Consider the following 15121-nt stretch of genomic DNA (forward strand, 5'->3'; position numbering starts at 1 on the left):
TCTCAGTCAACCACACATTGCTCTCAACTGCTCTTTCACATTAACAAGCTAAAAAACCCTGTCTCTGTGTCTTCTGGGTAAACTTAACATTACCTAACATTCATTAGTTCTCTTTTCATCTATGTTCAATCTATAGTTTAATTCTGTGTGTTCTGCTTTGGTTTTGATGATCACATTTTTCATTTCTAAGTCTCTCACTTAGTTGTCATATTGAACCATTCTGTTTCATTTCTGCCTGTTTCAGTTTCACAATTTTTTATTTAGTCTCAATGGATGCTATATAATCAATTATCTCTTTGATTATCCAAAACATGTATTTTTAAAGTCACGATCAGGCTGTGTATCTGGAATAAATACACGTGTATCCCAACAGTTGATTTGGTTGGTGGTATTTCCTAGTATTGAATTTCTTTATAAATTTTGTGAATCATATTGTAATTTAATTGTAATTTATCAGAAATTTGCATGAGAAGCTTTTGTTTTGGAATGTTTGTTTACTTTCCCTTCTTTCTCTGTACATCCTTTCTTGTCTAGGAATTTTCCATTTGATTCCATGAGGGTCCCTGGAACCAAGTCTGGAAAAAGTCTTAAGATGAATTCTTGGAGCAACTATTTTATTAGTATATTGAAGATATCACATATTTAGTCACAAAGCTAGCAGACATAAAGCTTGACACAAATCTGTGTCTTTGTTATCCCTAGACCCAGAGTCTCCTATGAATCCACTGCCCTTGGCAGAATACTATTAATATTTTGTCTTAGCTTCTTTTTAAAAGAAGGTAAATTTCAACCTCAGTCCCTGGCTTCAAGCAGTGAATCTGGCTCTGGCCCTTGGTCCCACATGAAACATATCTGGTGTCTACCACTTGTAGCCAAACTCCTGGCTACCACCTGTAGTCAAACTCCTTGTAGCCAAACTCCTAATACAATTATCACTGTATTTGTAGTCAAATGCTCTACCCCTGAGCTATACCCCCCTTAGCATTGTATTTGAATAAAATTTACTTATTAAGCTGTACAAATAAGATTACAGAGAATGTTTAAACACCTTATTTGTACCTAAGGGACAAACTAATTACAAAATATTATCTTCAATAATGCAAATTAAATCCTAACTTGAGGTTCAAAATATATGCACTTGAAAGTAATTAAACTGCAAAATAAGCCTACAAAACAGAAAATGCAGAACTTCTTTCACTTCTGAAATCAAATTAGTCTTACTTGTGGAAGGAAGACACAAGATTCTCAAACTAATACTTACCAGCTTTAACCAAAAATAAACATTTCTATTAAACTTAAAAACAAGATCAGCTAAATAGAAAAAAAGACGAGTACTTATTATGCTTAGTGAAAAAGAAAAATTTGTACCTTTTCACTTGTTAAAAATTTTGCAAAATACACATGTTCTCCTCCTGCTTTTAATTCTTCCATCTTTTTCCTGGAGGCCTGAGTATCATCTAATTTATAACTCTTAAAAACAGCTAGAACTTCTTCAGAATACTGCAAAGTAAAAATACCAATTAGTTTCATTTGACATTGTGGCCCAATAATTTTTTAAGTGCTTTTCTATATCAAAACACCTAGAATTTACTCACAGTTAACCATGAATGCATATTGTAAAGCATATTAAACAAGAAAAACCATGACGGGAAAATGGGAGTAAAACTACTTGTTATGAGATTTCATGGTATTGCAAAAGTTGGGATAAACCCTCTACTCCTGAAGAAATATCATTTCTTATATAGTTTGTGTAAGGGGCAAATAGAGAAAGTAATGCTTTGAGATTATACAGAAATTTACCATTGAAATTAGCTGTTTAACCAGCTGTGGAAAACATTCAAGCATTTCTTGTGCTAAAATGCTGTGACCAAATAAGACAATGATGTTGAATCCTATCTAGTAACAATTCCAGATGATTTCTCACTCACCACTTAATCTGAACACACACCATGCCACTTTTAAGAGCTATGCATTCACCTTGGATTTTGACTACAACTGAAAAGGACAACTGATTTTTAAGTAGCCAACAAAAAGAAATATAGAGAATTCTTTTTTTTTTTTAATGTTTATTTATTTTTGAGACAGAGAGAGACAGGGCATGAACGATGGAGGGTCAGAGAGAGAGGGAGACACAGAATCTGAAGCAGGCTCCAGGCTCTGAGCTGTCAGCACAGAGCCCGACGCGGGGCTCAAACTCACGGACTGTGAGATCATGACCTGAGCCGAAGTCGGCCGCTCAACCAACTGAGCCACCCAGGCACCCCCAGAGAATTCTTATAAAACAAAGGCTAGCTGTTTTTTTCTGATGGTTTGTAAACCTTTAAAAAATTTTTTTGTTTATTTTGAGAGGGAGAGAGAGAGAGAGAGCACCTGTGGGAGCAGGGGAGGGGCAGAGAGAGAGAGGTGGAGAGAGAATCCCAAGCAGGCTCTGTGCTGCCAGTGCAGTGACTGACACAGGGTTTTAACTTATGAACTGTGACATCATGATCTGAATCCAAATCAAGAGTCTGATGCTTAACAGAATGAGTCACCCAGGTCCTCCAACTTAAAAAAAAATTTTTTTTTGTTAAGATTTTATTTTTAAGTAGTCTTTAAACTCAAAGTGGGACTGGAACTTAAACCCATGAGGTCAAGAGTTGCATGCTCTACTCAACCGGCAAGGCACCCCTAAGCTTGTTTACCTTAAAAATCAAACTGCCAGTTATTTTACCAGCAAAAAAAAAAAAAGAAAAAGAAAAAGGGTTTATTTGGGAATAGCTGAGAATTGCAATCTGGGACTAGCAAACTACCCACAAAGCCAGACACAAATTTTGGGAGAACAAAGTAGAAGAATGCTCTTTTACAGAATAAAGGAGGAGTTCTGAGGGGTTGTTATAAACTAAAAGTCCACTGGAATAAACTGGGAGTTCAAAGTATAGTGGTTTCTCATTGGCTAAACTGTCGCTATCTCTAACTGGCTGGGCTGTTGCTGGGCGAGGAAGAAATCTTCATGCTGCTGGGACAGTAAAATAGTATAGACTGAAAAGGTCTATCTCTTCCAGCTGGGTCTGAAATTAACAACTAGTGCTGAATGTAAGAGTTCCCCCTGTTGGTTTCCTGATTCTTCCATTCTAAATGAGGTTTTCCTTTTATTAATTTTCACAGGCTATGTGGCTCATGTGGTCTCAGTCACACTACTCAAGTCTGCCATCACGGCACACAAACAGCCATAAGTAATACATAAATGAATGAGTGTGGCTGTGTGCCAATATAACTACGAAAACAAAAAGAAGACTGGATCTGGCCCATGGCCATAGTTTGCAACCCTTGTTCTAACAGGATACTTGAAATAATTTTGTGCAAAGTAAAGACAACATATTTGGCAAATATTCATCAATTTGTGTTGATAATACTATGTAAAAAAAAAATCAAACCCCAAGGCTGTAATTGCTAACTTTGAAATCCCTAACTCATTTATAAACAACTCCACAAAATTGGCAGTTTATTTATTTTTTTTATTTTTAAATTTTTTTTTCAACATTTATTTATTTTTGCGACAGAGAGAGACAGAGCATGAACGGGGGAGGGGCAGAGAGAGAGGGAGACACAGAATCGGAAACAGGCTCCAGGCTCTGAGCCATCAGCCCAGAGCCTGACGCGGGGCTCGAACTCCCGGACCGCGAGATCGTGACCTGGCTGAAGTCGGACGCTTAACCGACTGCGCCACCCAGGCGCCCCCAAAATTGGCAGTTTAAATACTAATTTACAATTTAGCTTCTGCATTATATTATAAAATAGGCATAAAAACCTAAGAGGTAAAATTATACAATAAAAAGTATGCTGGACAAGAGTCAAGTTTTGCCTCTGCCATAGCTGTAAAACGTTGACTTTTGGGTAGTATGTAACTGGCAACTCACCTTAAGAAAAGTTTTCCATGAAATCTTCTCATAGCATTGCACAGGGTTCCTGAAGTAATCTTGAAGTGACCAGAATTTTCGATACAGGTTGTAATCAATTGGAATGGAGCTAATAAAATAAATGTTATATTAAATAAATCATTTAAATTTTTTTAGAAATATCTAAGTGCTCCTAACTTTTCTTAGGTCATAAATCCCTTTAAGAAGCTGATGACAGCTAAGCCCCTTTACCCAGAAAAGTGCACGTTCATACTTAAACTTTTATAAACAATTTCAGGGGATTCATAGACTCTAACAGATCCACTTTACAGTAGCAGAATGCCTGAATTTTGGCCCAATACATGATTATTCACAATTAAAGACTATGTTTCCTAACCTCTCTTGCAGCTATGTGTGGACATGTGGTTAATTTCTGGCTATTTGGGAGAAGTCATATGTGCAATTTTGGGGCCATGTTTTACCATTTTCCTATTTCTCTTTCTGCTGGCCATAATGCAGATATGATGATGAGCCACATGGACTATAGGGAAAAAAAGGAAACACCAAGATATGGTGGGATAAGAAGTTAGGAGGAACATAGGTCCCTAGACAATCTTCCTGAGAAATGATATTCTACCAGCTCTGAACTGCCTGTCTCCAGACTTTTACATAAGAAAGAAATCAACTTTCATGTTGTTTAAACTAATGTCACTTTGAACCTATGCTAAAAGACATGGCATCAGACAAGTACATATCAACTCAGTATTACAAAAGTAGGCATTTTCTTTAGTGTTTTTATTATGGCATTACTAATTCGACCTGTAATTTGTTACAAATCTGCAGTGTCAATACACATTCTATTAATTTTTAAATTTACAAAAATTACACTATGTTTTAATTTTAAAGTTAAACATTTCAGGGGTGCCTGGGTAGCTCAGTCGGTTGAGCGTCCAGCTTCGGCTCAGGTCACAATCTCACTGTGAGTTCGAGCCCCGCGTCAGGCTCTGTGCTGACAGCTCAGAGCCTGGAACCTGTTTCAGATTCTGTGTCTCCCTCTCTCTCTGTTCCTCCCCTGCTGATGCTCTGTCTCTCTCTCTCTCTCAAAAATAAATAAACATTAAAAAATTGAAAAAAAAAAGTTAAACATTTCAGACTTTTTTATCTAAGAGATTTTTGTTTTAACAAAATCCTCTATATCATTCAAAATAGCCATTATATAATGTAAAAAAATGCTTGAGGTATGAACTATTTCATATCCTCAAATATCCACACAAATTTTCAACATCACCTCTGTAAAATTAATTTTGTGTGTACCACCTTACTCCATTCTTTCTAAATAAACCTTAATAAATTGAACCTATGGATTATAGTTAGTATTTTCTCTAAGCTTCATGGCCATACAAATATTCCAAGGAAGATTGTAATTTTATGTGCAGAACAGGAAGGGGGGCTTAGTGATCCACAAAGTCTTATGATCTTAAGAGTCTTGCATTCTCTATTCTGGGCAATAATAGAACGTTAATCTTCCACTCTTCATTTTTGACATGGATACATTAAAAATTACTTTTTTGATGACAAGGGAGTGACAGGGACAATATTATAAAGCATTTTAAAGGATTATAGTAAAATAAAATGAGTATAATTTTCATTATGTACTTTAAGAAGTTTTTTGGGAGGGGTAGGGTAATATTTAAAAGACTGAAAAGTGTCTTACTTCCTTTTTATACAAGGATAGAGTAGAAAAGTAAAAAATAATTTGCTAGTGTAAAAATCAGTTTTCTGCAGAAATGTCTGAAAAGGCATTAGTTTTCTAAGAATGACAAAGGGAAAAGTATTTTAGCAAAACATGTGGAAGCACATTTGATGAAGATTCTCACCATAGTACTTTAATTCATATGATTAAGATTACAAACTACAAGTCAGTATCATAAAATACTTGTCTAAAGAATTTCATTAAATTTATAATCAATTGGCACATCAATTAAAACAACCACATACAGTAACAGATTACTTATCTTATAGTCACACTTCTGACAACTCTAACTGTATGGAACAAAGGTGTGAACTTGGAAATAATTGAAAAAAGTCCTTGGTCTGCAAGGAAACAGCAGTCACAAAGTGCATGCACTTCATTTTACAAAAGAGGCTGAAATTATGCTTGAATTATGCTTACCCAGATTACAACGGCTTTGAATTATGTATAAAGGTTAATAATTTAGCAAGCTAGCTAATTTTGATAAAAAAATGCTAACTTGGTAGAGCGACTACTAGTATTTGAAATATGTGGACCTTGCTTCAAATCAATAATGAAGAATACTGGCAACTTTTAATTGACCAATAGTCAGCTTCTGCCAAAAGTTTTATCAAGAACTGGCAGTGTTCAAAAGAATCTAACGGGCATGTTAACTTTTACTCTTTCTACATTCTTTCCTAGTAACTTTGAAAACAGGAAAACAATGATCTGAACATCAACTGACATCAAATGTTTTCTATAACTGAAGCAATTTCATTGATTTACAAGATTGTAAGTCTGGGTTTTCTACATATCAAGTTAAAAAAAAAAAAAAGGCCACAAAAGGAACATTTTCCAAAATGTGCAATTGGAAAAAAGAAAAGCCATGTATAAAATAAATTATTTATATTCCTCAAATAATACTATAACCAGTACTTGTGTAGTTCCATACACTTAATAAATAAGTTTTTTGAAACAAAATGGCTTTTGAAGATTTTATATAGTTTTATATATAGTTATATGCACACACACACAATGTTACTCAGTTACCACATATAAGAATATAATAAATGCCTCTTGAAATGCAGTACAAGGAAAGTTTGCCCTTAAGAAATGGGAGACTACCAGATACACAACCTAACCTTACACCTTAAAGAGCTTGAAAAAGAAGAGCAAATAAAACCCAAAACAGCAGAACACAGAAAATAATAAAGATTAGAGCAGAAATTAAAGCTATCAAAACCAAAAAAACAGTAAAACAGATCAATGAAACCAGAAGCTGGTTCTTTGAAAGAATTAACAAAATTGATAAACCACTAGCCAATCTGATCAAAAATAAAAGGAAAGGACCCAAATAAATAAAATCAAGAATGAAAGAGGAGAGATCACAACCAACACAGCAGAAATAAAAACAGTAAGAGGAATATTATGAGCAATTATACACTAATAAAATGGGTAATCTGGAAGAAATGGACAAATTCCTAAAAACATATCTACAAAAACTGAAACAGGAAGAAACAGAAAATTTGAACAGACCCATAACCAGTAAAGAAACCAAATTAGTAATCAAAAATCTCCCCAAAAAAACAAGAGTCCAGGTCCAGATGGCTTTCCAGGAGAATTCTACCAAACATTTAAGGAAGAGTTAACACCTATTCTCTTGAAGCTGTTCCCAAAATAGAAATGGAAGGAAAAATTCCAAACTCTTTCTGTGAAGCCAGCATTGCCTTGACTCTGAAACCAGACAAAGACCCCACTAAAAAGGAGAACTATAGACCAATTTCCCTGATGAACACAGATGCAAAAATCCTCAACAAGATATTAGCCAACTGGATCCAACAACAATACATTAAAAAAATTATTCACCACGACCATGTGGGATTTATACCTGGGATGCAGGGCTGGTTCAATATCTGCAAAACAATCAATGTGATCCATCATGTCAATATAAGAAAGGACAAGAACCATATGATCCTCTCAACAGATGCAGAGAAAGCATTTGACAAAATGCAGTATCCTTTCTTGATAAAAAACTCTCAAGAAAGTAGGGATAGAAGGATCATACCTCGAGATCATAAAAGCCATATACAAAAGACCCAACGCTAATATCATCTTCAATGGGGAAAAACAGAGCTTTCCCCTTAAGGTCAGGAACAAGACAGGGATGTCCACTCTCACCACTATTATTCAACATAGTATTAGGAAGTCTTAGCCTCAGCAATCAGACAAGACAAAGAAATAAAAGACATCCAAATTGGCCAGGAGGAGGTCAAACTTTCACTCTTCGCAGATGACATGATACTCTACATGGAAAACCCAAAAGATTCCACCAAAACACTGCTAGAACTGATTCATGAATTCAGCAAAGTTGCAGGATATAAAATCAATGCACAGAAATCAGTTGCATTTCTATATACCAACAATGAAGCAACAGAAAGAGAAATCAAGGAATTGATCCCATTTACAATTGCACCAAAAACCATAAAATACCTAGGAATAAATCTAACCAAAGAGGTTAAAAATCTGTACACTGAAAACTATAGAAAGTTTATAAAATAAACTGAAGAAGACACACACACACACAAATGGAAAAATATCCCATACTCCTGGATAGGAAGAACAAATATGGTTAAAATGTCAATACTACCCAAAGCAATCTACATATTCAATGCAATCCCTATCAAAATAACACTAGCACAGAGCTAGAACAAACAATCCTAAAATTTGTATGGAAACAGAAAATACCCCAAATAGCCACAGCAATCTTGAAAAAGAAACCAAAGCAGGAGGCAACGCCAGACTTCAAGTTGTATTACAAAGCTGTTATCATCAAGACAGTATGGTAATGGCATGAGAACAGACACTCAGATCAATGGCACGGAATACAGAACCCAGAAATGGACCCACAAACGTATGGCTAACTAATCTTTGACAAAGCAAGAAAGAATATTCAGTGGAATACAGTGTTTTCAGCAAGTGGTGCTGGGAAAACTGGACAGCAACATGCAGAAAAATGAACCTGGACCACTTTCTTATACCATACACAAAAATAAACTCAAGATGGGTGAAAGACCTAAATGTAAGACAGGAAACCATCAAAATCCTCGAGAAAGCAGGCAAAAACCTCTCTGATTTTGGCCACAGCAACTTCTTACTCAACATGTCTCCAGAGGCGAGGGAAACAAAAGGAAAAATGAACTATTGGGACCTCATCAAAATAAAAAGCTTCTGCACAGTGAAGTTAAGAATTAGCAAAACTAAAAGGCAACTGACAGGGCGGGTGGGGGGGGGCACGCCTGGGTGGCTCAGTCAGTTAAGCATCTGACATCGACTCAGGTCATCATCTCGTGGCTTGTGGGTTCGAGCCCCGTGTCAGGCTCTGTGCTGGCAGCTCAGAGCCTGGAGCCTGCTTTGGATTCTGCGTCTCCCTCCCTCTCTCTGCTTCTTTCCCAGCTCACACTCTGTCTGTCTCTCTCGAAAATAAATAAACATTAAAAAAAAATTTTAAAGGCAACTGACAGAATGGGAGAAGATATTTGCAAACAACATATCAGACAAAGGGTTAGTATCCAAAATCTATAAAGAACTTATCAAACTCAACACCCCCCTCCCTCAAAAAAAAAACAATCCAGTGAAGAAATGGGCAAAAGACGTGAATAGACACTTCTCCAAAGAAGACATCCAGATGGCCAACCGAGACATGAAAAAAAGGCTCACCATCACTCATCATCAGGGAAATACAAATCAAAACCACAATGAGATACCAGAGACCTGTCAGAATGGCTAACATTAACAACTCAGGCAACAACAGATGTTGGTGAGTATGTGGAGAAAGAGGATCTCTTTTGCACTGCTGGTGGGAATGCAAACTGGTGCAGCCACTCTGGAAAACAGTATGGGGGTTCCTCAACAAATTAAGAATAGAACTACCCTACGACCCAACAATTGCACTACTAGGTATTTATCCAAGAGATACAGGTATGCTGTTTTGAAGGGACACATGCACCCCTATGTTTATAGCAGCACTATCAATAATAGCCAAAGTATGGAAAGAGCCCAAATGTCCCTTGATGGATGAATGGATAAAGAAGAGGTGGTGTGTGTGTGGAGTATTACCCAGCAATCAAAAAGAATGAAATCTTGCCATCTGCAACTACGTGGATGGAACTAGAGGGTACTATGCTAAGCGAAAGTAGTCAGAGAAAGATAAATAGCATATGATTTCACTCATATGAGGAGTTTAAGACACAGACAGATTAACACAAGGGAAGGGAAGCAAAAATAATATAAAAACAGGGAGGGGGACAAAACATAAAAGACTTTTTTTTTTTAATTTTTATTTTCAACGTTTTTTATTTTTGGGACAGAGACAGACAGAGCATGAACGGGGGAGGGGCAGAGAGAGAGGGAGACACAGCATCGGAAACAGGCTCCAGGCTCCGAGCCATCAGCCCAGAGCCTGACGCGGGGCTCGAACTCACGGACCGCGAGATCGTGACCTGGCTGAAGTCAGACGCTTAACCGACTGCGCCACCCAGGCGCCCCAAAAGACTCTTAAATATGGAGAACAAACAGAGGATTACTAGAGGGTTTGTGGGAGGGGGGATGGGTTAAATGGGTAAGGAGCATTAAGGAATCTACTCCTGAAATCATTGTTGCACTGTAGGCTAACTAACTTGGATGTAAATTTAAAAAATTAAATTAAAAAAAAAAAAAAAAAGAAATGGGAGACTACATTTAATCAGAGAATGAGAATTATGTAACCATCGTATGTTCCTTTATTGTTTCAGTTGCCAGAAACCTCACCTCTTAATTAATGCTTGATAGCAACAACAATCTTATTCCAAGTTGCTAATTATAATCTCCTACCTGTAAAAGCTTCTGATCTTTTATTTTTAGTTGGCCTGGTATTTACTGAGGTGCCTCATAGAAGAAATTTTAAAGTAGTATTAATATATGACTACTAAAACATTTTTACAGTTGAGGCACTAAAAGTAAAAAAAATTCCTCTCCTCTCAAAGTTCCATTCCATGCTGTCCCTCTCTTTTCCTTCAGGGCTAAACATAGAAAGAGTGGTCTACACTCAATGTTGCCATTTCCTTACCTTCCTTTCATGTTTTGACCCACTGCAATTTGCCTTCTAACTTCACCATTCCACAGATACTTTTGGATTCTATATCCAAACAAAGCAAATGTAACTACTTATTATGTATGCAAACCATAACAAATTAGAGGTGAGAGTTACTATCTAAAATAGAATGTTCTGTAACTATTTTAACCAAGATGTTTTGTAACTTGACATATTTTTTAAATGTTGAGCTGATGATTTTATAGAATGTTACACTTATATTTTTTTAATACAAAATTCTTTATTGGTGTATTTAGCCAAATCTGAAATGGACTTCATACTGTAGATATATGGGTAATGTGTTCTTTGTAAATTGCAGTGCCTAAGACAATCTGGTGATACAGTTGGTCACAAAGTAATTCCCCAAATGATCTCTTCCTCCATTCAAAAAATAGTGAAGGGGATTAAAAGGTATAAACTTGCAGTTTTAAAATAAGTAAGTCACTGGGATATAAAGTATGGCACAAGGAATACAGTCAACAATATTGTAACAACTTTGTATGGTTGACAGAGGATAGTTAGATTTATACTGGTGATCACTTCATAATGTATATAAATGTTGAATCACTATGTATCCACCTGAAACTAATGTAATAATGCATGTCAACTACATTTCAATAAAAAAGAAAAAGGGTTAGAAGAGTATGATTGTGACAGACTGAGAGGCAGCTGAGTATTGAATCCTTGTACCTGTGGCTACTTCAACATAACCAAAGGGGATGACTTGTCTATACAGGCTGAGTTTAACTAGACAAAACTACACTGGACAGTTTGTCTTTGGGGGCTCTTTTTACATTTCAGGCTCCTATTATGTTGGAGACTACTATCTTGGCCTTTTAAATTCGATGTTCAGGCAAGACCCCAAAAGTATACTATCCATAATGTCCACGAACAAATAGATGTCTAAAAAAACCCCCAAAACACAACTATAGCTAATAATACTGAAAAACACTGTTCTAAGTTTTCCATATATCACTATAGATAACATCAGCAAGTATGACAACAAGGATAGCCACTGTGTATCTTAATAGAACATGTCCAAGCACCATCTTCTTTAATACTCTCAATGAGCAGGTAGGTGGCATTACTACATTTTAAAGATACTGAAACTGAGTTGCAGGGAAGTTAAGTAACTTGCTTAAGGTTCTACGACTAGGATTGGAATTAAGCCTGGAGCCACACTACTTTCAATGCTTCTTTGGAGATACATGTTTGAATCTGAAATCTGGGATGCCAGGAATATGTCTCCCCGTGTGGATACTGGAAACTCTTCCTGACCTTTTGGAAATTTAATTGCAATTAATGATATCTTAGGTCACTGCAGATACCTGGATGTGAAAGTTTTCCTTCCCACCTCCCTTTTCTCTTCTTCATTGCTTCTAACCACCATTAGGAAGAAATAATTTGGAAAGAAAGTAAAGAGTTAGCATATGAGATAAGAAACAAGAGATGGAGCAGGAAGGGGAGAAGAAGGGAAGGCTTCTTATTTCTCCTACTTCATCAAAAAGTCAGCCCATTATCCATAGGCCCTATCCACAGGTCCACAAAGTTAAATGGAAGGAAAAAGAGAGGAGTGCCTAAGTTGCCCATTGTTGGCTTTCCAAATTTTAGGCATATGCATAAAGTAGGCCATGTAAATAATGAACTGTCCACATGCAATTCAGAAACCAACTAAAAGAGCCTATTAGTGATTTAAAATTTGTAACTTTAATATACATAAAAATTACAAATAAATCTATAAGCAGGATTTCCTTCCTTGTCTACATCTTGATGGTAGCTACTGAATAAACACTGTTCTAAGCACTTTCCATATATCACTATACATAACATCAATGAGTATGGTGACAATAGGATAACCACTGTGTATCTTAATAGACCATATCCAAGCAGCATCTCCTATAATACTCTCAATGAGCAGGTAGGTGGCATTACTACATTCTAAAGACAATGTAACTTGACTTACTTAGTCATTAAGGTGTTAGCTTTGTAGATCAAGAAACTTGAACTTCAAAAACTCACCAAGTTGTTGGAGCTTCATCATCTCCCATTTCACCTTCTTCTACATCCATTCCTTCTTCTCTATCCTCAGTATGCTAAATTTAAAAACATGCATAGCCTGTCATGAATCAGTTGTCAGGCAGAAGGCAAATACTAGAATAACATCATTCATACACTGCTAGACAAACACTGTTAGAAGTCTAGCTGCACTTCTGCCTAGACCTACAGTTAATCTTTAAGGCAACAGGAATTCTATGTGACAGGGATCTGAGAACTCAGAAGCAGTATGACAATGATATAAGACAGCTATGAAGATACAGTAAAGTTTTAAGACAGTATTTTTCCACACATGGTTTCTAGATTCTCTTTGCAAAGAAAGGGCCTATGGCTAAATACATTTTAGAAATATATACAATGACCTTTTAGAGAACTGAGAAGACCATTAGTATATTAAGGACTCTAAGAATCGTAGTAAATAACTGTGTTTTTGTCCCCAGCTTTAGTTTGACCAAATAAATCCTCCCCCAACTGCACAGAGAACTCTTATTATTGGGGAATACTTTAGGGTATGCTGAGTGCCTAGCTCTATATTGAGAAATTCAAAATAACAAGTTTACAGAGAATAGTTCAAGAAGTACTGAAAGACATATGAAGGCGAGAGACAAGATTTTTAAAAATCTTAAGTCAACATCACTTCCAAATTGATAATAATTACATTTAACAAATTATATAAGGTAGTCTAATTTACAGTGAGATGTTAGTTATATCTAATTGATATTTTTTAAAGATTTATAACTTGTTCCTAAATTAAGAATCGGTGCTGAATGTACAGAAATTTGCCAGAAATCTGGACTATCTTCTGGATATATCATAAATAATCTCAAAAGGGGCGCCTGGGTGGCTCAGTCGATTAAGCAGCTGACTCTTGGTTTCAGGTCAGGTCATGATCTCATGGTTCGTGAGCTTGAGCCCCACATTGGGCTGCATTGACAGCGTGGAGGCTGCTTGAGATTCTCTTCTTCCCCCTCTCTCTGCCCCTACTCCACTCACACTCTATCTCTCTCTCTCAAAAATAAACATTAAAAACAAAAAAAAAGCTAAAAAAAAAAACCTTTAAAAATAAAGTTGATTATACCTGATGTCTTTTAAAAAATCAGTGGGCAAATGATGGATTATTTAACAAATGGTTCTAATTATACTTGGAAAAAATAAAATTATAACTCAGTTTATTCCATACTCCAACATTCATGCTGGATTAAAGATTTACAAGAAAAATTAAACCATAAAAGCATCAAAGAAAACAAAGGGACTTCTATAATCTGCAGAGTAGAAGCCTTTAGCATTGACACAAGGCCAGAAACAATAAAACAAAAAGACCAAAAACATTAATATTATATCCAGATTTAAAAGTTCTACACAGGGGTGCCTGGGTAGCTCAGTCGGTTAAGCATCCGACTTCAGCTCAGGTCATGATCTTGCGGTTTGTGAGTTCGAGTCCCGCATCAGGCTCTGTGCTGACAGCTCGGAGCCTGGAGCCTGCTTCAGATTCTGTGTCTCCTTCTCTCTCTGCCCCTCCCCCACTTGTCCTCTGTCCGTCTCTATCAAAAATAAATAAAATGTAAAAAAAAACAAAAATTAAAAGTTCTACACAGCAAAGGCACCATAAATAAAGTTATAAGAAAAACAATAAACAGGAAAAAAAAATCAACAAAATGATAGGCAATGAATTAGTAATATTCTGTCTGAGTAGAACTACACAGCAGTAAGAAAAAGACATTTCAACAGTAAAATGGGCAAATGGCAAGAATAGGTAATTCTCTTCCTCACTGCTTCTAATTGTCATGGAAGAAAAATAAATTCCAATAAACATAGAGCAAATCCCTCAACTTCATTAATGACCAAGCAATGTAAGTTAAAACAAAGAAGATTTACTTTTTAAGTATATTATCAATTAAGCAAAGTTTTTTAAAAATTGATTAATTCCCAGGGGTGGTGTGTGGCTGTGGGTACACATTCTCTATGTATCAATGGTGATGGTATAAATTTGGGTATAACCTTTCTGAGAAGTAATTGAGTGCAGCTATCAAAATGTGATATATGCATATATTCTGACACAGCAATTTCACTTATTGGAATTTATCCTTAAAGAGACACCTGGATAATTTAGCAATGATATACACAATACTATTCACTGTAATGCTGTTAACAATTATCCACCGTTAGAAATTATCTAAATGCCTACTGACAGTATTGTAATATATATCCACTTGAAAGACTCATCATGAACCATTAAAAAGACACAGATCCAAATGTACTGATGCAGAAATGCATCCATTTTATACTGTCCAAAGAAGAAAATGGATTGCAGAACAATATGTATTATATGAT

General features: G+C 36.0%; 1 protein-coding gene across 1 annotated transcript in view; it reads right to left on the bottom strand.

The window, feature by feature from the left end:
- Positions 1-15121, bottom strand: part of THOC1 (THO complex subunit 1) — a 52764-nt gene that overhangs the window by 19398 nt on the left and 18245 nt on the right. Inside the window, exons 9-11 of the mRNA XM_040479262.1 lie at positions 12755-12828; positions 3897-4005; positions 1369-1500 (exon numbers count right to left, since the gene is read on the bottom strand). Of these exons, the coding sequence (XP_040335196.1) occupies positions 1369-1500; positions 3897-4005; positions 12755-12828 (315 nt within the window). The remainder of the gene's footprint in view (positions 1-1368; positions 1501-3896; positions 4006-12754; positions 12829-15121) is intronic.

Source organism: Herpailurus yagouaroundi, unplaced genomic scaffold, assembly GCF_014898765.1.
Source record: "Herpailurus yagouaroundi ecotype Mexico unplaced genomic scaffold, PumYag 142, whole genome shotgun sequence".
Lineage (NCBI taxonomy): Eukaryota > Metazoa > Chordata > Mammalia > Carnivora > Felidae > Herpailurus > Herpailurus yagouaroundi.